This window comes from Pogona vitticeps, chromosome 3, assembly GCF_051106095.1.
Source record: "Pogona vitticeps strain Pit_001003342236 chromosome 3, PviZW2.1, whole genome shotgun sequence".
NCBI lineage: Eukaryota > Metazoa > Chordata > Lepidosauria > Squamata > Agamidae > Pogona > Pogona vitticeps.
In genome coordinates this window covers 69,890,790-69,912,149 of record NC_135785.1, presented here as the reverse complement: position 1 = coordinate 69,912,149, position 21,360 = coordinate 69,890,790, and the positions used below count along the sequence as shown (strand labels likewise).

The 21,360-nt window shown below is 39.7% G+C and overlaps 1 protein-coding gene across 1 annotated transcript in view; it reads right to left on the bottom strand.

The window, feature by feature from the left end:
• The window catches only part of BTBD16 (BTB domain containing 16), a 58,925-nt gene that overhangs the window by 26,347 nt on the left and 11,218 nt on the right, over positions 1 to 21,360 (bottom strand). Inside the window, exons 3-11 of the mRNA XM_020786447.3 lie at positions 19,959 to 20,118; positions 17,457 to 17,577; positions 13,377 to 13,453; positions 13,140 to 13,283; positions 12,841 to 12,969; positions 11,009 to 11,123; positions 9,599 to 9,668; positions 7,969 to 8,099; positions 1,215 to 1,334 (exon numbers count right to left, since the gene is read on the bottom strand). Of these exons, the coding sequence (XP_020642106.3) occupies positions 1,215 to 1,334; positions 7,969 to 8,099; positions 9,599 to 9,668; positions 11,009 to 11,123; positions 12,841 to 12,969; positions 13,140 to 13,283; positions 13,377 to 13,453; positions 17,457 to 17,577; positions 19,959 to 20,118 (1,067 nt within the window). The remainder of the gene's footprint in view (positions 1 to 1,214; positions 1,335 to 7,968; positions 8,100 to 9,598; positions 9,669 to 11,008; positions 11,124 to 12,840; positions 12,970 to 13,139; positions 13,284 to 13,376; positions 13,454 to 17,456; positions 17,578 to 19,958; positions 20,119 to 21,360) is intronic.

Sequence of the window (21,360 nt, the reverse complement as noted above, 5' to 3'; positions counted from 1 at the left end):
GGAGGGGGTTGTTACTGATATTGCTGTTGTTATTATGATATTCAGAAATACCAGAAAGAGTCCACCAAAATGATAAAAAACATTGATTGGTATTATATAACAGATACAAATTTTAACCAAATATAATACCAGTCAATGTTGTTTATATTTTTGCTTGTTTGGTATTTTTGAACATCAATAAACAGAAAGGCGCAACCAAATAAACACCCCAAAAGACCAAACCATATATTACAGAAGAGGGAGAGAATTAAGGTGTTGTTAATCCACTCATCTTGTATACATTCATCATGTATTTAATTATTTACACATCTTACATTGCTGTGCATATAAAATAAAATTAATAAGGTGGAGAAAGTGTTGTGAGACCTGATGGCTAGAGATGGTCCAGCAACATGTGAGCAGTCACAGGTCCCCCAACACTGACCTAGCATAGGTGTCAAACACTCTTCCAATACCAGGCTGATTGATGGGAACTCTCTCTTTTTTTTCCTGTGCTCACGGCACCTGTCCTATAAGGACAGAGTGCTTGACTTGGGGCAGGCAGAGATGAGAGGCCAGTTTTGCAATTTAAAGGGGATAAAATGTAATCCCTCCAAACATACATTGGTTTCAAAGCTTTCTTGTTTGCACAATCAACTTGAAAATGAATCCTGTGCTTATCTTCCATCAACCAATCACCAAACAAATGCAAACTAATTTGAAACCTACAGAGCACTAAAATCTCATGGAGGCTCCAGTACTTTGGTCATCTCATGAGAAAAGAAGACTCCCTGGAAAAGACCCTGATGTCGGGAAAGTGTGAAGGCAGGAGGAGAAGGGGACAGAGGACGAGATGGTTGGAAAGTGTCACTGAAGCTACCAACATGAATTTGACCAAACTCTGGGAGGCAGTGGAAGACAGGAGGACCTGGCGTGCTCTGGTCCTTGGGGTCATGAAGAGTCAGACACAACTTAACGGCTAAATAACAACAACAACAATTGCAAAGCTGATTCCTTCTTTGTTTCTGTTTGCAAATTCTACAAACACAAAAAGAAATCCTCTGCTCATAAATCTCAGAGGAACACCTTTGGAAACATTTATTCTCTTTTATCGTAATCTATTTTATAATGTTATTATGAAAATATAATAATAATAGTTCTAAAAATCACCTGGAGCTCTTCAAGAGATAGGTGAGAAACAAATATTATAAAATTAATCATATGTATTCCATTACCTGCTAAAATATGTGAGTACAGTGTCGTAAGAAGGAATTATTTGAATTTTGGGGTTCTGCTGCAGAAAGACCCAACACAGCGCAGTTCGCAAGAGATGGAATTCATTGAAAGTAAATAACCTGTTGGGGAGAAAAAATCGTTATGAATTCTTCATTCTTATTACATCTTTATAATAATATTTAAATAGTAAATAAATTGTTACACCAATGAGTTTTTAACTTTAAGAATAATGTTCAAAGCTTGTATTTCTTTTTTGATGATTGAATACTATTTTTTCGGGGGGGGGTTGAGAAAAAATAATCATCCAACCATTCAGTTTCTTTTACTACAGCAAATGGATTAATGTCTTATTAGACATATTTTCACTGTATAAATACATATAAAAGATTTGATGTGAAAACCAGCATGTCAGAGAGCTCAATTTTTGCAAAATAGAAAATCCATTAAAAGCTAAAGATGGAAATAGGTTTGATTTTTCTTTGAAAAATAGCTTGCATTTTGAGTTAATACCATTACTATTAAGCTTGGTGCCCTTTTAGATTTATGTTAGAGCAGATACAAGTTTTTATATTGTCTGAAAGCTTGATCTCATCTTGGTTACATTCAGTTTTGAATTCTTAAAGACCAGAACAATGTTAAGAGTAGTGTAATAAATTTTTTTTAATCTCATAAAAATATAAAAATATTGTCACCATAAAGTGAACATAAGACCTTACATTAGATTTTCCACAACTGTAACTCAGATGGACCTTATGTATTGTTTATAGGTGTGCTACACAAGCCTTGTAGCGATGCTCTGGGTATGTTAGGGTGAGCCGATGGCTGCACATTTATATACATGCTCAAATGTATACACATGCACACACATACAAAATTATTAGCAATTTGGATATTTCTACACCATAGAATTTAGGGCTAAGTGCATATATTGTCTTTCCAAGTAGGCCATATGTGTGTGTAGAAAAATGTTGCCCATCTTTGATTTGAGGGAATTTTTTAAGTCGGGCCTAAGCAGACAGTCCCTGGAATTGTCATGCATGAAGGTGTCCTTGTAGAATGTTATATGTCCAAAACAGGGGACAATATGTGCTTTGTCACCATCAGTGATAAACCTGCATGGGCATTAGCGGTGCTGGATGCTCTGGATTTCCTATACTTCTACCCTTTGTTCATTCTCCTACAAACTTATCTTGCATTTCAGGTGTCAAGAGTTTTCTGTACCTTTCCAGTTGTCTGCCTGGGATGCTATCTATCCAGTTAGCACCTCTACCTTGTAAGTTACTTATTTACTTTTTTGAACTGATCTGGTGAAAAGTTACCTTCCTGACATAAAACAGCCTTTGCAGATGTAGGCTGGGAGTGTAAGATGTTCCCGGACAGCTTTTACAGAACGTTATAAGATAGAGGCTTTCGTGAGCACCATGTGGGGGGGGGGGCAAGGAAACTTGAAAAAAGACAGCCTTTTGAATCTTGCGGAGGGAAGCTAATTGCTTTCTGAGAAATGCAAAGTGAATGAGCTGTTCGGATAAGACAAGGGCCTGTTTAAGGCTCAGAAGCATGGAAAATGTGTATAGCTTTCAGCAACATTTTGGGAGCAAAAACAGTCTTTAAAACTCACTGGAAGTGGAATCTTTGGGAAGGAAAAGAAAAAGCAGGCAGTCTGTCGAAGGTCTATAAATACATCTTCAATACAAAGAGCCCAGATGTGATACAGTATATAGGTAGCTGCCCCTGGGAGTCACCAAGTGATTTAGTGGAGTAGGGGAAGAAATTTCAAATGGGTGGTAGAGGAGCAACAACCATCTTTTACATCTCCCCCTCATCCTTTCTGCATTGGCCCTTACTTACAGTATTAAAAGGACCTTTGACCTTACTGGTTTTCAAAATGTGAGAGGAGGACACACAGCTTTCCTCCCCACCCTCCAAGGCCTTCCATGTGTTCACCACAGTGTTGTAATTCTCAAATGATTTAGAGAAGGGCCATAACTTAGTGATAGGCATGCACAGAAAGTATCATGTTCTATCTGTAACATCTCCTGATAGTGCTGAAATGCTGGAGGGCCACCCGTAGTCAGCAGGGCAACAGTCTGACCCAGGGAGTATTTTTTTCCTCCTTATAGTGTTGAGTTCTGTGTTGATGTTATTGATATTTCCCCATCAACACTATCCATAAGACATTCCCCTCCTCTTATTGGTGCAGTGCTTTTCCCCAGGACTTCCCCATCCCTTTTGTTCCTTCCAAAAGCAGCAGCAGTGACTTCTCCTCCTCATCCTCCTTCATGCTTTGTATTGAGGGTGGAATTTACTACTTCCCATTTGGTAGTGATACACACAGCAAAAGCTTGTGGTGGGAACCTTTCAGTTAGCACCCTGTTAGCACTTTCCCTCCCAGAAAGAAGCTCCAGCAGAGAAAAAAATTTCTCCAGTACTAGAGGTCTTAAATATACTTTTAAGAGAAACAACTTTCTTAGAGAAGTGGGTTTTTAAAGATAATTTTGGATGCAAATCCTGGTAAACTCCACACTTTAGCCCTGAAAAATGAACAGAACTTGGCTAGACGGACAAGCAAAGTGACACTAAATACATCATCATCAAGAAACATGCCATCAAAAGAAGAAGAAGAAGAAGGTGGCAGAGAGAGAAGATTTTCATTGGGATTGTGACATATGCGGTATGAAGTTTAACCATTCTCACCTTAGCTTTGATCGTGATAAAAATTGTCTCTAATAGAAATGCTATACAAAGGGGTATGTTCATCATGATCTTCCTTCCTCAATTCCACTAAAATCCTCCCTAACTGCTATCAATTTGTTTAAAAAAGAAAGAAAGAAAAGCTTCTTTATTATGCAATTAATATCCACACAGTCTAATATAGTGTATGGAAGCTTTCAATTCTCTCTCACACACCTCATGGATAATGATTTACTAATCTGTGCAGCCCCAAGGAAATTTTATTTGCTATTTTCTAGTGGCTATCACTGAGTTGCTGGCTGGATTGCTCATTGAGTTAGGTATATAACCCGAGTTTGGGAGTCTGATTCCTCACTGTGCTTTCTGGGAAAAGAGCCAGCCTACGTAGTCTTGGGAAAGGTGCACAGTCCCAAAATGCTACCATATGAAGGAAATGGTAAACAATTATCTACCTAGAAAATCCTGGAAAAGGTTGCAATAAGTCAAAATCAACTCAATGGAACACAGTTACTATTTTCTTCACTGAGTTACACCTATATTATTACAGCTGCAATCTTGTGCATGCTTAGCTAAGAACAATTTTTGCTGGACTGAAGTGAATTTATCTCTGAGTAGGTATGTGTAGGATTCCACTGTATTGGAAAGGCTTGTAGAGCAGGATGGAGGAGCAGCTCATTCCATAATTTCAAACTTTATGTAAATTATATGTATGCACCTCTAAGGATAGCAGGACCATGAGAAGACCTCTCCTGCGGACACCAAAGCTTGAGTAGGCTTCTGCTGGAGAATATGGTCTTTCAGATAGCCTGAACCCACATTATATAGGGCTTTATGGGTCAGAACCAATACTCTTGTGCCAAGAAATAGGCCAGTAGTCATGAAGCTTTTGTAGAAATATGTTCCCAATATCTGACCCTGATCATCAATCTGGCTTCACTGTTTTGAACCAGCTTAAATTCCTAAATACCTTTTATAGCCAGCCCTACACAAAGTGGTTTACAACAGTCCACTTGGGATGTAACAGACACATGCAGGAACAGAAGCAACTGTCACACTAGCTTTAACTGTGGACATGCATTCTTGGCCACCATCAAGACTTGGGTGTCCCATTTTCAGGAGAAGCGTAACCCCATTTAGCACAAGTTAAATCCTTATTTCCCAACCCACCTTTCAATTTACTGAGAACACCTCTGCTTTTTCTGGATTAAGGTTCAAATTGTTCAACTTCATCCTGTTTGTTATTGACTGCAGACAGTGATTTAGAAGCAAAACAGATTCCTCAGATTAGATGGGAAGGAAGTTGAGTGTCACTGTACTGGTGACACTGAACTCCAAAACTCTGGACATCCTCTTTCAATAGTTTCATATATGTTAAACAGCATAGGGGACAAGACAGAGTGCTGAGGGACATCAATATAGATATTCTGATATGTATGCTAGCATAGAATGCTGGTAAAATGTGGTGGTTTAAAACACCAGTGATAATTTGGAAAGGAAATTCTGCATGAGACATCATGGAATAGTTTTAGGTGGCCCATATTCTCTGAGCATCAGCTCCTGCATCTGTAATATGGGGAACATCTGCCAAAGGGCCTACAAGACCATGTGATGATTTCCAAAGCAATGTCAGTGAAGTACTCAGTGACATTAGGGATATTACAACTCTCTGGCTTTCTTTTATTACTCGGTATTTTATTAAAATGCATCCCTTACAAAGTTACTTATCACAGTAAAAAGTTACAAAAATGTGGAATCAAACATTTAAAAGTCAAATGAAATGAAGAATATTAAAACATGAAGTAAGAGTTTATTGTTTAGAATGGCGTTAGCTGTTTTTTTTATATAGGGACATACAAAGGAATATCAGATATAAATTGGTGAACCAAAGCACAGGTACATGATACTTTTTGCTATGAACTGCTACTTTTTATATAGTGGATTTCATGGATGATTTTCCTTGTTACTTTTTATTTCTTTTGACTAGTTTCACTCAAATATATTTTTTCTTTTATCAGGCTGAAGATAGTGTATAGGGATCTCTTTCCCCCTACAGTCAAAACCCTTTGAGGTAAATTAGGCTGAGAAAGATTGACTGGCCGAAGGACACCCAGTGAACTTCACGGTTCAGTGGGGACTAGATCTCCCAGATTTCAAACAGTACAACACCATACAGGCTCTCTAAATAGCAAGTTTTCAGATGACTTGATTCACGGGGAAGGAATTTTTCATCAATGCCAGGCACAAACTGAGCCAACCAGACAGTTGATTTACTTTGGATTTTGACAGTCCTCAAGTTGTTTTTCAAATGAAATTTAACGTTGAGCTCACTACCATTTTCTCTTTTATAGCCACTGAAATTGCTTCTCTGATGAAAGCTACTGTCCTAGCGGATGTGTTATGAAACAGATAGCTAATTCCAGTGAAACTCTTACTTAACTTAAGCAAAACATTGCTTTTATGTCTATGACTTGTCCCACTGGGAGGATCCTGGCATATAAATCAGATGTTCTATGTATAAAGTAGTCCCACTGGGGCAGCATCTTTTTCTCTGGGTTTCTTTGAACATGAAAACAGGAAGTGTCCTGCACTTTCCAAATGGGCTTTAGGAATCCTTTGTACAGTATCTGTCTCACACCAATGGGTTCATGTATCTTTGTATTGTTTATTCCCAGGTGGGAATGGCTCCCCAAAGGTCTTAAGCTATCCTTTCCTTCTGGATCCAGTAAATAAAAAATGAGAAGGAGCTGTTGGGTATCTGTGGGAAACAACCTTTATTAAGGTACAAAAGAGAAATCTGTACGTCAGGTCTTTTTACTATCTAATTAACCCTCTCCCCTCAGTGCTGGCTTCTGCCAGTCTAAAGGAGAGACTAATAGCCCATCCTCACCAGAGAGATTAGAAAAGTTTTAAAAAAAAGGACTACAGCTTTCAATGACCTCCAGTTAGCTGACCAGTTGCCACATTAGCTGGGGATTCTGGGGGTTGTAGTAACAACAATGTATTTCCAAGTTCTGCTCACGACAGGTAAACTATCCTGGATGAAATGCAATCACTAGACATATCTATACCCTTGTACCATCACAGCCCACACTTTTAAACACTGAAGAAGGCTCATGGGTATCTGCTAGATACAGGCCCTCTGGCTTTGTATAAACCACCCAAACACATCTCAAGTGAAGGCTTCCTTCTCCTAATGTATACCTGGAAAAACTAGTATCAAGGGGGAAAAAAATCTCCCCCAAGTGTCCTACTAGACACTGAGGCAAAGGATTGCTTCCTCTGATTTATTCAGATTTGCTCCCTCTCAGAAATTTCCTTAGAGTGTGCATATCAGCAATCAGATTTGCAAACTGGGCATGCAAATTAAATGCATCTTTGCCTTACAATGACCAAACACAGTACAATGGCTGAAATCCAGTAGTAAATAGCAATAAGAGTAGGTCCATTGAATCACCAGAAATTTGGTGAGCCAACACCTCCATCAGCTCCATTGACTCAGTGGGCCCACTCAAACTGCAACTTACTACTAGATTTTCAGCCAACATACACATGGTTCTTTTGGGTACTACTTGGAAGCATAAAAACATTTGACACTTTACTAGCACATTCTTACTTGGGGACATGTAGCCTGGGTAAAAAGATAACTGTATGATGTGCTTGGATAAAATATTTCTGTGGAACTCATATTTTGCAGCTGTTCTGTATTTCTTCCCCTCTTCTTATTCACTTCTACCACTGTTTCTCACCTCACAGTCCTGGCTGACACCCGACCCTTTATCTTTACAAACCTCAATCTTCTTACCTGTTTCAATTTCTTTATTTCCCCACAAAATCTGTCCGTCCATCCATCCATCCATCCATCCACCCACCCACCCACTCATCTTTAGAATTGCGCTTCTTTAAAACAATAAAACAGGAGGCCAAACTAGCAATGAGAGGCAGCAACTATGCACTATTCTAGTAGAATGCTATTCTAACCTGATGAGACTAAATTTGCATATCATGTGTATACACTGGCTTGAGACAACAGACTTCTTGAGAAAATACGCCCATCAATGTTACCTTGGAGATTTCAGCACTTTCTGCAGCAGTTCCAGTGGCACCTTCCGGAGGTGAATCTGAGAGCCAAGCTGTGGGACAAGGTTCACCTCTATCCATCTTTCACAATCAGTGATCAAAGACGGTTGCTTGTACTGATTTCAAACAGAGGAAGGAAAGCATTAAGGAAATTCTGAACTAGGGGACCCTCTTGTGGTGAAAGGGGAAATTAAGATATCCCGTGCAAATGAAGGCTAAAATAAAACACTGCTCTTTCATTAAAAAATTGAATTCGAATTGTACAGCTGAAAATATGAAATGTCAATGCAACTAATGTACAAATGCACTCATCAAGAAATTGTGATTTAAAACTACTTAATGAGTAGCAAACTGCTAGCTTTGCACAATACAAATGCAGGACAGAGAGTATACTTTTATTAAACAACTAAAAAAAATACCCCTCAATTAACTTGCAAGCTTTTGTGATTCAAATCCACTTCATCACCCCACGCACCAATATTGCAGAAAAAAATATTATAAATAGGAGTCCCTAACATTTAGCTTTGATTGCCTTCTCTGACCTGGTGAGTACACAAATTCTGACCTCAGTGTTTCTATGGAAGCTGTCATATTTTCTGCATGGCCTTTCACTCACTCACTCACTCACTCACTCACTCACTCACACAATTCCAGCCCAATGGGTGGCGTTTCAAACCATGCTAATCTCATACATGGTTTGCAGCCAGCAGATGAACTCATCTTAACAAGTATACGTGGCAGACCTCTGCCATAATTTTTTGGGATTCTCATTTATAATAATTGTTCTGCAATATTAGTGCATGGCCTGATGAAGTGGACTTCAACCATGAAAGCTTTCAAATTGTTTGATTTACTTAGTGGTGTAATAAAGATACCACGTCTCCTGCATTTGTATTACTAGTCTGAAGACATCTCTGTGTTGTACATGAAACAGATTTATTTATACAACTGGCATAGAACAAAGAAATAAAGTGCTACTGACTACTCAGAAGGAGGGCTGTCACTATTCTGGAGAGGACTACGAGCATCTTCAGATCTGGAGTCCAACATTGCTTCTTTTAGAACTACCATCATTTACTTCCTCCCTGAGTTGCTGAGGTGGTGTTCAGAAAATCCCCATTTATTCAGTAATCCATCATGAATGCAAGATCATGCTTGTTAGCCCCCAGTACCCATAAACCTGGTGGCCATGCTCTGACATGTAGCTCATTCCACATTTCTAAGCATGCCCCCTTCTTTGAACCACCTTGTACATGTCTCTGAGAAGGGGAATAGCTAGTAGGTGTGTCTTGTGGGCATGGCTAGAGGATGTGATCTTACCTTCACTCCCTTTGTGTTTTATTGAACACATGGAACAGCTGGTCTAAATACTCTTTAAGAGACAATCAGCTGGGAAGGGTAAAAAAGGAAGGAAACTGAGGAGCTTGTCAGCTCCAAAGAAACAATGACCCCTATACAGAGATTTCTGCTGACTTGTACAGACAACATATGCCAGGAATAAGCACAGACTGCCCAGTCGCAGATCCGATTAATGTGGTCAATGGTACAGTTTTATGCAGATTTGTTACTCAGAACTCAATTCAATGTGTAAATATAGGTGGAGTTTGCAACTCACCTTACAGCCCGCAGAATAATAGCTACAGACACTGGCTGCACAAATGCTGCTTCTCATGACTTGGATACACCTGGAGGAAGGAAAGCAAGCTGTAAGTAAGAGTTGTGCGTGGAGAACAAAAAGGCATAGAAGTCAATGATGCAATCTGTTTGGTGGGCCATGTTCCAAAGATATCAGCATCACTCAGGGGTTTTAGCAAGCCTTTGGGTCCAAGTCTAAGTCTTAGTCCCAAGCTCTAAGTCTGAGTCCCTCTTAAAAACAATTTGTTTTTTTCCTCAGAAAAAAGGGACAGGTGGGTGGATTCCAAATCTCGATTCAAGTCACCCGTGCGATTTAAGCCCAACTTGACAGTGAGTGTTGTGACTCAGGTCCCTGTCCCTGGTTACCACTGTATCTGTGATTTAGCACTGGGCCTCCTCCTACAGGCTAACTCTTCCACACACACACCAATAATATAATCACTAGCAGAGCTGCTGTTAGGAGAAACACATTTTTCAGTGGCCTCCTTTATCCTTCAAACTATTTCACTGCATGCACTGAAAGCCTCTTAGGAAGACACATACTTGGAGAAACTGTTCTAAGTGGCTCACAGGGTAAAATAGAGTCAAGACAGAATTTAATTTGTACTGTCCTTCCTGTGGAGTTTGATGAACAATGTATCTTTCTTAAAACAAAATTTCCTCTGGACTTTCGAAATGATAAATGATTGAGGGTGGGAGGAAAAAAGAAAGGGAAAAAGTGGAGCCCGGGGGGGGATGCAGCTCGGGATGGGATGCAGCTACTATTTACTTTTAGAATAAAAACCTCAGTGGGTCTAAAAGAGTCATGTGAAGTTGCTGGTCATGGGCATAATTTGCATAAGGACTGTTTAGAGTCAAACTAAAGTCCTGTTCAGGCAATAGAAAAACGGATAAAAATAGATAAACATGCTATTTGGCAGTGGGATGGGCCAGTAGCTTCATTGTCATACCCGACACAGAGGAGAAAACCCTCTTCAGACTATCACTTTTCACACAAGCAAAGTGACAGGGGAGGGATGAGTCTGCCATGCCCTTTCTTTGCATGTCTGTTTCCACCATGGCTGGGAATATGTAATCAAGATTGTCAGCGTAATGCATGTTTTAAATTGTGTGTTGAATGAGGATCATGGCATTGGAATCCATGAGATATTTTTTTTGCTACAACAACTTGATATTAACATCTCCCTTGAGTGTCTAGATCAATAGACAGACATTTGTCATTGTATAAATGTGTTTTTTAAAAAGCCAGTTTTTAGATTTGCAAAGTTTTGACTGGTGAAAGCAGCCATCCCATAGACCTTGCTGTAATAAGGAAGAAGTTCTAGTATTTTCTAGTTGCCAAGCTCCACCTCGAGAGAAATAAAATAAGGTTAAACCCATGTCAACTTACTTCAGGAAAAGGCTAGAGAACTGTAATAATTCTGCAGCAGCCAGGATTCCTAGGACATCTTCTTCATTTACTTGTGGTTCAGAGCTGTAGAGGTTTTGCAGTGCAATAGCAAAAGCTGCACACGATCAGAATATGCAAATCAATACACACATGACACAAGTGTTAAGACTGAATTCTTTCTGAGGTTTCCTCTATCTGCTGTGTGCTGCCACAAAAAATGAGAGCTGCTCCTGAACACCTGCACTAAGTTTGGGGCTGATGTTTAAGACTGCTTTCTGTAGACCTTTTCCCCAGACCAGGGAAACAGCCAGTCTTCCCTTTCTGATACTGCTTAAGCACTGCCACAGGTAAGAGTTGAATTTACACTGCCTCCTTTAAAAGTGTAAGAACACATCTGGGGAAACACACAAACAGCCTATGTTATTTTGGTGATGCAACCATGGCTATGTTATTTTAGTGACACAATCATGACCCAGATGATTCATTCCACATCTCTTGGCAGACTAAAGGTGTCTACTTCTGACCATGTGTTCAGCTATTGTTATGCATGGTATGATACATTGTGACTGGTATTTTCATAAATAATTACAAGTATTTGAAACCCAAGCAAGTTTATTGTTTAAAAAATACAAAAGAATAAGTGTTTCATAATTAGAGATGGGTGTTTCATTGGCCAGGCTGATTGGACCCTTCCCCCAGAACTGGGCCATCTGTTTACTGCTTGTAGCATGACTGTTGTTGTTCACACCACACCAATTGCAGAGGTAGCCCTGCCAGAGCTTCCCCACCTCTCTGCACTTCTGACTACTCAGTAGCTGAGAGGGGATACTTATCATCTCACGTCCTCATTGGATTGGTCAGCAGCACAGGGAGGTGGGGAAGCCCCAGTTGGCTACTTTTGTGACTGGTATGACACAAATGATGATGACCACATGTGCCATGGCTCAAGCAGTAAGTAGACAGTCCAGTTTTAGGGGGAGAGTCCAATTGACTTGGCCATCTGTGGTGGCAATATTTGTATTCATCCCCTCCGGAAGATGAATACTATCATCCCATCTCTATTCATAATTACAATCAGACAGGCTTTTTCATCAAAAAGCTAAGTTATTTTTCTTTTCTCTCACATCTCCCTTTACAGTTTAATCATTTATGGTTATTTATATATGCCTTTATGGATACTTGTTTTTACAGAAGTTACAACGAGAACATATATTAAACTTCATGGCTCATTTGTATGAATATACATCTTGGCTCTTCCTAATAGCATAACTCTTAACAAACTACCTCAGAGCTTTCTCACTTAGACTCTGATTTAACAACTGCAAACTAAAAAGATTATTCTCTAAACTGTTTAATTAACTTCTTTCTCACACACTCCCTACTTAAATATAAAACAGCATCTCTAAAGCCAGGTAGTTGTACATATTTCTCGTGAAATTGCCACAAAGCCTAGAGAGGTTCATTCTGTCCCATGACTGGAACAATCCCTGAAAGGCCCTGATCCTTCAGCTTTTAAGAAAAGACAGGGTACGTTTTCCAAGGAGAGACATATTTATTTATTTATTTATTTATTTATTTATTTATTTATTTATTTATTTATTTATTTATTTATTTATTTATTTATTTATTTATTTATTTATTTATTTATTTATTTAACTTATATGCTGCCCACTTTACCCAAAGGTCTCTGGGCGGTGTATATATATATACCCCAGTTTCTTCACACAGCCCAAAGAAGGGCACAACACCTCTCCCAACTCCCAGACAATCTACAGAGCTGCATTGTTGGCATTTGTAGCTAATCTCAGTATCAAAGACAAAGGCATTATTACCAACTCGTGTGACATCGGGATCATTAATCTCCAAGGCAATTGTGACTTTGGGCAATCTTTGCTTCTGTTCAAACACGTCTTTATGTTTCCAGCCAGACAGCTGATGCTGTTTACTGTAACACCTGATTTCTGCTTTTTTAAAAAATGGGAATACAGGAAGAGTTTAGTCAGATTTATGATATTAAATACACACACACACACACAAAAGAGTGTGGCATTAATGGCTCATTTGAGCCCACAGGTGATTAATGCCAAGGAAACATATAGACAAACAAACATTGTGGAATTCCTTCCAATACCCTTTTTGACTTTGGCATTGCTTTCTGTAATGGGTAAGTCACTATTCTGTAGAGCTTGAGCAAGAAGCTGTGAGAGGACCTTGGATTTAAATAAGTACATGCGATGAAGTTCCCATTCAAAGTCCAAACACGTCAGTGTTACATCTGAAAAGAAAGATGGAAAGAGTGGACAATGATATGCTTGAGCTACGTTAGGCCAGTCATAGCAACACGTGCGCCTCAGGAAGTACTACTCACCTGGCTCCATCCCTTCTGTGATCTTCTGTGTGTATGAAAAGAGCATCTCATTGGGATCTCTGTGGCGGTAGAAGATTCTTGGTGTCAAAAAAGGGACAAGAAGTAGAATTAATCTTGGGGAAAACCCTTGCCCAACTCTTCCAAAGTTGAAAAGCTCAATGCTTACAACAATATACAGTAGCAACATATTTTATCTTCTATGTACACTAAGTGACATATTGGAAATACAAATAATAAAACATGAATCTGTGAAGCAAGAAACAGAGTAGAAGAGGTGGAAGTGTAAAGTCTACACTGGGATATATGTGAAAGCACAGGTCAGTGCAAATGAGCTAAGACTAGCTAAGCAAACAATCTTTTGTGTGGATGATGTTCACCACTGTAAGGGAAAAAGCATATTTTGGGGGTGCTTTAGGACAGTGGTTCTTAACCTTGGGTTACTCAAGTGCTTTTTGGACTGCAGCTCCCAGAAGCCTTCAGCACCAGCTGTGCTGGCTGGGGTTTCTGGGAGTTGCAGTTCAAAAACACCTGAGTAACCCAAGGTTAAGAATCACTGCTTTAGGAGGTGACTGTGAGAAAACATTTGATTATCAGACTTCACTGCACGTAATGGCTTTGCCAAACAGATATTGCACACAAATGGCAAAGTACTTCCACTTGCAAAGGGAAAGGCCTCCATTGTTTTGAAAATCTCCATTCCTTCTGCAGCCACCTTCATTGCCTACTGCATTCTATTCCAGAGCATCTCTCAGCCCTTAAGAATGAATCTTTAGTGGGGAGATGAAAGCTCACAATTTATTTTATTTTGTTTGTTTCTTTTAACTTGTACCCTGCCCACTTAGTAGACAAGCCACTACACTGGGCATATAACACACACACACAAAAATTGAGCATGTGAAAACAAAAACAAAAACCCTTTCAGCAAACCATGGCCAGCATAAATTAAGCACAAAATTGATATTACAAAGGGATGATGTTTGTAAAGGCCTGGGTAAAAAGCCAGGTTTTCACTTGTTTACGGAAGCTCAGGAGGGAGGGGGGCGATGCTATCTCTTAACATAGCATTGTTAAGAGGCAATTTATTTAACTTATATGCCACCCAGAGACCTTTGGGTAGTGTAGGTGGCATACAAGTTAAACAAACAAACAAACAAACAAACAAACAAACACTCCTGTCCTTTAGGATGTGGGAATCATATAACCAGAGCGAGGGAAATTCCTTCTTTTTAACTAAACTTCACTTAATCCCTGTCTAGCGCTGGCTATGTTGGTTGAGGATTCTAGATGTTGTAGATTAAAAAGTTATTTTTAAAACATGATTTTGAACCTGGGGTGACTCTTCGAATCAAATCCCATGTGCAAAAAGAATGAGGCCAAAATCCTATTGCCAATTTATGCTTGTGTAAGGGAAATTGCATAAGTCTAGGAGATAAAACACTGGGCATAAATGAGCTGTTCAATGTGATCCTGGGTATTTACCTAATGTGCCCAGGGATGCAACCAGCACTTTGTTGTTAAGCAACACTTTGCCACCAAGACTTATGACAATTTCCTTACCCAAGCATAAATCAGCAATAGGATTTTTGTCATTTCCGATTTGCTGTTCAAGTGATACACACAGATTTTTAAAGGTGGCACTGTGGGCTAAACCGCAGAAGCCTGTGCTGCAGGGTCAGAAGACCAAGCAGTCGTAAGATCGAATCCACGCGACGGAGTGAGCGCCCGTTGCTTGTCCCAGCTCCCGCCAACCTAGCGGTTCGAAAGCATGCAAATGCGAGTAGATAAATAGGTACCATCTCGGTGGGAAGGTAAACAGCGTTCCGTGTCTAAATCACACTGGCCATGTGACCACGGAAAGATTGTCTTCGGACAAACGCTGGCTCTATGGCTTGAAGAGCGGGATGAGCGCCGCCCCCTAGAGTCGGACACGACTGGACAAAAATTGTCAAGGGGAACCTTTTTATTATGCTCTGTACAAAGCTTAGATGGACTTCTTCAGTTCAAGAAAAAAAGTGTAAAGAGATTATTTAATCTTTTTCCCTGTTTAACTTAGTTTCTCCTCTTCCTTTCAAGTGAATTTACATTCTACAATAGAGTTTAGATACATTTGTGCTATCTATGGATCTGCAAGACACAACTTTAAGAAGCAGAAGAGCCTGCCATTATAGAAAGCAGAGTGCATGAATACTGGTAACAAAGCATCTGCAGACCCTAAGGAATGCCTAATACAGTGGTGCCTTGGCTTCCGAACGTCCCGACATATGACCATTTCGAGTTACGACCAGCTCTGGCTGCAAAATTTTGCTTCGACTTGCAGCCAGAGCTTTGAGTTACAATCAGAAAAAGGCAGGGAATTCAAATTGCTAACCATTGGTGGCGAAGAGGCTGCTTCTTTGTAGCTCTTTCGCCCCAGCGGTTAGAGTGTGTGATCGGAGGAGGCTTCGGACTGCCTGGTAAGTAAGGTGCTGCTTTCTACTTTTTAAAAACTGTTCGGGGTGGGTTTTGCAGTGTGGTTTTGGGATGGGTGGTGGGATTATGTTTCTATGCTGTGATGTGTCTTACAGGGTTTGTTTGTTTTGGGGTTTTTTTCCTCCATTTCTGATGGGTCTTGCAGTGGTTTTTTTTTTTTTGCTTTTTGGGTTTTTTCCCCCATTTCCAATGAGTCTTGTGGGGTTTGTTTGCTTTGGGGGGTTTCCCCCCATTTCCAATGGGTCTTGTGGGGTCTATTTGCTTTTTGGGGTTTCCCCCCCCCCATTTCCAATGGGTCCTGCGGGGTTTATTTGCTTTTTGCTTTGCTTTTTTGGATTTCCAATGGCTCTTGCACGGTTTGTTTGCTTTCTGCTTTGCTTTTTTTTGCATTTCCGATGGGTCTTGCACGTTTTGTTTGCTTTTTGCTTTGCTTTTTTTGCATTTCCAAAGGGTCTTGCATGTTTTGTTTGCTTTTCTTTTTTTCCCCCTTTGGCTGGAACTGATTAATCATGTTTCCAATGGGTCTTGCAGTGTTTTTTGTTATTTTTGTGATTTTTTTCTTCGGCTGGAATAGATTGATTGCATTTCAGCGCATTCCTATCGGAAATGGTACTTCGACTTACAAACATTTTGAGTTACGACCGGAGTTCCAGAACCAATTAAATTCATAAGGCAAGGCACCACTGTATTTGAAATAAATTAATATTTTGCACATTTAAATATCATATTCTGTGTTTTGCATATGGAGGAAGTCCCATGTTTCATTCCTGGGTTCTGCAGTTAAAAAAATCAAAAGCAAGTGAGCGAAAAGATGTGTCTAAAGAAACAAATAAGAACAGTCAATCAGTTTAAAAGTCATGGGTCAGATGGACTAGTGATCTCGGTGTAATGAAGAAAACAAGAACTATGGCATAATTCCATTAAGAAGACTCTATGGTCAAAATTCTGCTCCTTAACACAAGAAATTGCACTAAAGTAGTCTCATGAGAATTTAGTGAGTCAATCCTTCCATAAGTAAGTTTAATTGATTCAGATGGGCCTACTCAAGATGAAACTTACTATGCTAAAATAAATAGCAGTTAAAATAGTCCCATTTGAATCAATGAAACTTATGAAGGAGTTGATTCACCAAATCCTTGTTGATTCAATAGCCGTACTCTAGTGCAGTTTACTGCGCTAAGGAACAAGATTTTGGCATATGACATCTTTCCCAGATACTGTTATTAGTATTTTAAATCTGGAGCTTATCACAGAATGCCTAGGTGACATAATGGTAATTATCTAAATGAAGACCACACGTCTTGAAACAGAAGATCATTAATAATCTAGTCCCAGGGCTCATGGCATCACAGCAATTTTGAACAGTGGTTTAACTTTTATTTTCCATCTCTAATTTTTACACATCTGTCACAATGATTACACACATATGCACATGTACAAGAGTTAGGAAAACAGTGATGCACAGATTCTATCATTGGAGCACACATTGTCAAAAATAAAGAACTCATATATCTTAGCTATTTTGGTATAATATATTCTCCATCACAGGTAAGATATTTCCTACCCTAGGCTATATAATGAACAGTAAAGGGACAGTTCATGAAGTGTTACCTGGGTCTATGAATTTGTTTTGAAGGTATAGTTGTAAAAGTATGTGAACTAGTCTTTTTCTCAATTTCTTCACTTGTTTTCCAGGTCTTTTGTTCTTCACATAGGGAAACAGGTGTGTCAGCTGAAGAGTTAAAACAAACAAAGTCATGCTGTATATCAAGGATTAGGACTAGCTGCATTGTTTTCAGGGTAGAACATCAGAGGCTGTCAGCTAGGATAGCTGGGAGGCAGCACTCCCCCTACGGTTGGCATGAAGCCTACACCAAGACTCCTTGGCAGGTTTAAAACTGAGAAGGTACTTCCCCTGAAAGAAAGAAAAAAAGATAATCGATATTTTCAGGCTTACTTATGGAAGAGATTCTAGTAAATTCTGGTATGTAAGTACAGAATTTAATACAGTTAAGTACTGTATGCATCTGCTAGGATTTCCTTGGATTTAAATAAAAATAGAAGCAGGATCTGCATGGTCTGCTATCACTAATTTTGTTTTTCTTTTGTTTCTGCTAGTTACGATTATATGCTGTATTTTCTTAAACAAGCTCAAGGTAATGTTTACAGCGCTCCTTCCACTGCTTTACATTCACAACAACTCAGCCAAGCTGTCAAAGTCTGGCCCAAGACACTACCAAGTTTCATGGCTGAGCAGAGACTTGAACTTGAATTCCCACAGTTCCAGCCCACTATCCTAACCATTTCATTACATACCTCCTCTGTTTGTGTTTTCATCTGGGATGGGACTACTTTGTTTGAGTAGCTACAAATGCAATAGGAAGATGGGTGATAACATTTTATGAAGGTACTCCCATAAATGTTCAGATTTCCTAAGTAAACTCAGGAGGCTAGGATCCAAACCAAGAGATTCACATTTTGAGAAGGAAGGTTTCAGGTAAACCTGATGGCAAGGGATGTTTGGCCATGGAACATATTATGCCCTTCGAAGGTGTTGGCCTCTAATTTGTTTGAGATTTATAAACAGAGGCTAGATGGCCACTTGGGAGATGCTCTATCTGTGGACCTCCTTCCTTGGCATGTAGTTTGAGTGGGTGACTTCCAAGTGTACATATCTATGCTTCTATGAAATATACAACCCATCCTATGCATGCAACGACTGTAGTGAGCCCCCACTCCCCACATTTAACAGAACTACTAAAAAGTATACAGAGAACTTCAACTTTATCAAAGGGTTTCATGTCACTTCTCCTGATAATGCCTTTCTGCAACTGTTAATGTTTCTGTCCATAAGAAACAAATACCAACTACCTGTTCTGATTTATTGTTATTGGTAGTGATGGTGGTACTTTAAGAGAAGTGACAGATGTTGTTGAAATTGTCTCCCCACTTGCTCAAGTCTTTGGATCAATTCCTCCCTTTTTTTAAAAAAATATGGGTGTTGTTTGGCTCTGCCACACTGTGTCCTGGAGCCCTATTTGCCTAATCCCTATTTCATGCCTATATCAGAGCTAGATGGGATGGTGGTGAGGGTTTCAGGGAAATGATTTATTATTCATGTCTTGTTTGTGTGAACTGAATCTCCATACAGGTTGCACAGGAACAAGACTTAAAGTCTGTAATAGAGATGGGTGCCTCCTATTATTAGAAATTAAGTCTGTTACCGCAGGTGGCACTGCTTCCCATCCTCCATGCCCAGAACCAGCCAGTCCACTTACTGGACTACACATGCTGCAGGGATCCACCTTCAATACCTGTGCATCAATTTGGGAAGGAGCCCAGCCAGTTCTTCCCCACCTCCCCACACAGCTGACCACTCATTGGCTAATTGAGGAGACTCCATGCTGCAGTGGTTGGCTGCCTGAGGAGGAAGTGACAGCTGGCCAGATTCCTTCTTGAATTGTTGCAGATCCTTGCACCGCGTGGAGCCTGGTAAGTGGGCTGGCTGGTTCTGGGCATGGGGGAAAGGAATTGGTATCACCTGCAGAACTGGGCTTCATTTCTAGTACAGATATGAATCTCCAGTCTCTAGTCTATAATTAGAGCTGAAAGCATATTAATGTTGTAAACAAGTGATCAAGGCAGTCCTTTTCTGCTTGTGAAGTCTGGTATCAAATAAATCCTGTGTTGAGGTCCAGAAGGCCAATCACCAAACAAAGCACACCAATCTGCATACTGCTGGAGGTCAGAGAAATTCCTGGTATGACTGTCACACATTCATGAAATATTTCACTCTTATAATCACCAACTAGCTCTGGTCTTGGGGGTGGGGGAGGTAATGAAATAACAAATTATTCTTTCTTTCCCCATTCTGAATTCTATGGATTTCAAACACATTCTTTCAAATTCCCAGTTGCTTTGGAGTGGAGCAATTTTTGAATGAACGTTTGCTCCAATAAAGTAATTTCACATCCATATTGCATTTTGAGCAGCACATTTTTATACCCTACCACACACCTCAAATACAACTAGCCATTTTGCCTGATAGAAGTTGAATAAGAGGGCTTCCGTTACTTTAAAAAGGTACTCAATATTTTTTAATTAGCACCCTACCTGACATTATTCTCATCAGGGTCTCATTGAGACCAACCCGGGTGGCCTTTCTTGCTTGTGCAATTCCTAGTAGGTCACAACTTGTGGTGGATGCAAACTGGCAGCGATTGGTGAGTCCAGCTTGCTTGCGGAAGAAACGTGTTTTCAAGGGCGGCACAATCTAAAACAGGCACATGAAACATATTTCAAAAACAATGCTGTGCGTATATTGAAGGAGTTTATTTAATTAAGAGGAACGAGTCCAGGATTCAGGGGTACCATGCTACTGGATACTACTTGAAAGTGGGCAACGGCAGAACTGTGACCTTCACAGCCTGTTTGTGATCTTCCTGGAAACTTCTAGTTGGTCTCTACAGGAAACAGGATGTTAGACCAGGCCAGCCTTCCCCAGCCTGGTTCTCTCTAGATGCTGTTCCATCTACAGTTCCCTCAGAAAGTCTTCCTTTATGTTCTTAAGCATAAGAATGTTCTCTCTTACATTGTTTAAACTGTCAAGAAAAGATTTAAGCTTGTCAGAAAGGCAGAAGAAGTTGTTATAGGTTCTCAGCCCCAATAATTAAAATAAGCATTATTAAATCAGGTTGCTATCTATATTTCAATAAGTGATAACTGAAAAATAACACTTTTCAACTAGAATTGCCACAAAAATTCCACTCCACACAAAAAATGATATGAATGTGGAGATTTTTGCTCAAGTGGAACAAGGAAAGAATTTTTCAGCAAATGAAATGAATTTTGATAGGATTAACAAAATTTCCTGTAAGTTCTTTAAAAGTCTTTGTCTGGCACATATCTGTTTTATGATTAAGGGCTTACTGTTGTTTTTGTCTTCCTTTTCCAGAGATGGCCCACATAGCAACTCACCCACCCTCCCATCTTTTTCACCCAGGACTAATAAAGCAAAAATATATACATTCTCAAAGTTTGTGTTTTTAAAATGAAAATGGTGGTTGTGAGAAACATGGGGAGACCAAAAACAAGCTATTTGGTGTCTCTCAGATCAAGGATGGAGAAGATTTGGCTTTCCAGATATTATCAAACAGAATGCCTGAAATCTGTAACTACTGGCCCTGCTGGATGAGAATGATGGAACTTGTAGTCTAACGTATCTGGAGGGCAAAAGGCTCCTTACCCTACTCCAGATGTTTTTGACCACAATTCTTATAATGCCTGATCATGATAATTTGTTAGGGCTGATGGAGTTTTCAGCAGGATAGCTGGTTACTTACATGTGCAATGGGCAAAGAGTTCCTCATATGGAGGCCTGTTCTACTTGGAGTGCTTGGTCAAATGAATGAGCTCTCAATGACTTTTGCCCCTTAAAATTATCACCAGGCATCTCTTCAGAGTACATACCATTAATACACAGTGCATCTCTTTGTGTAGTTCAAAATAATGAATG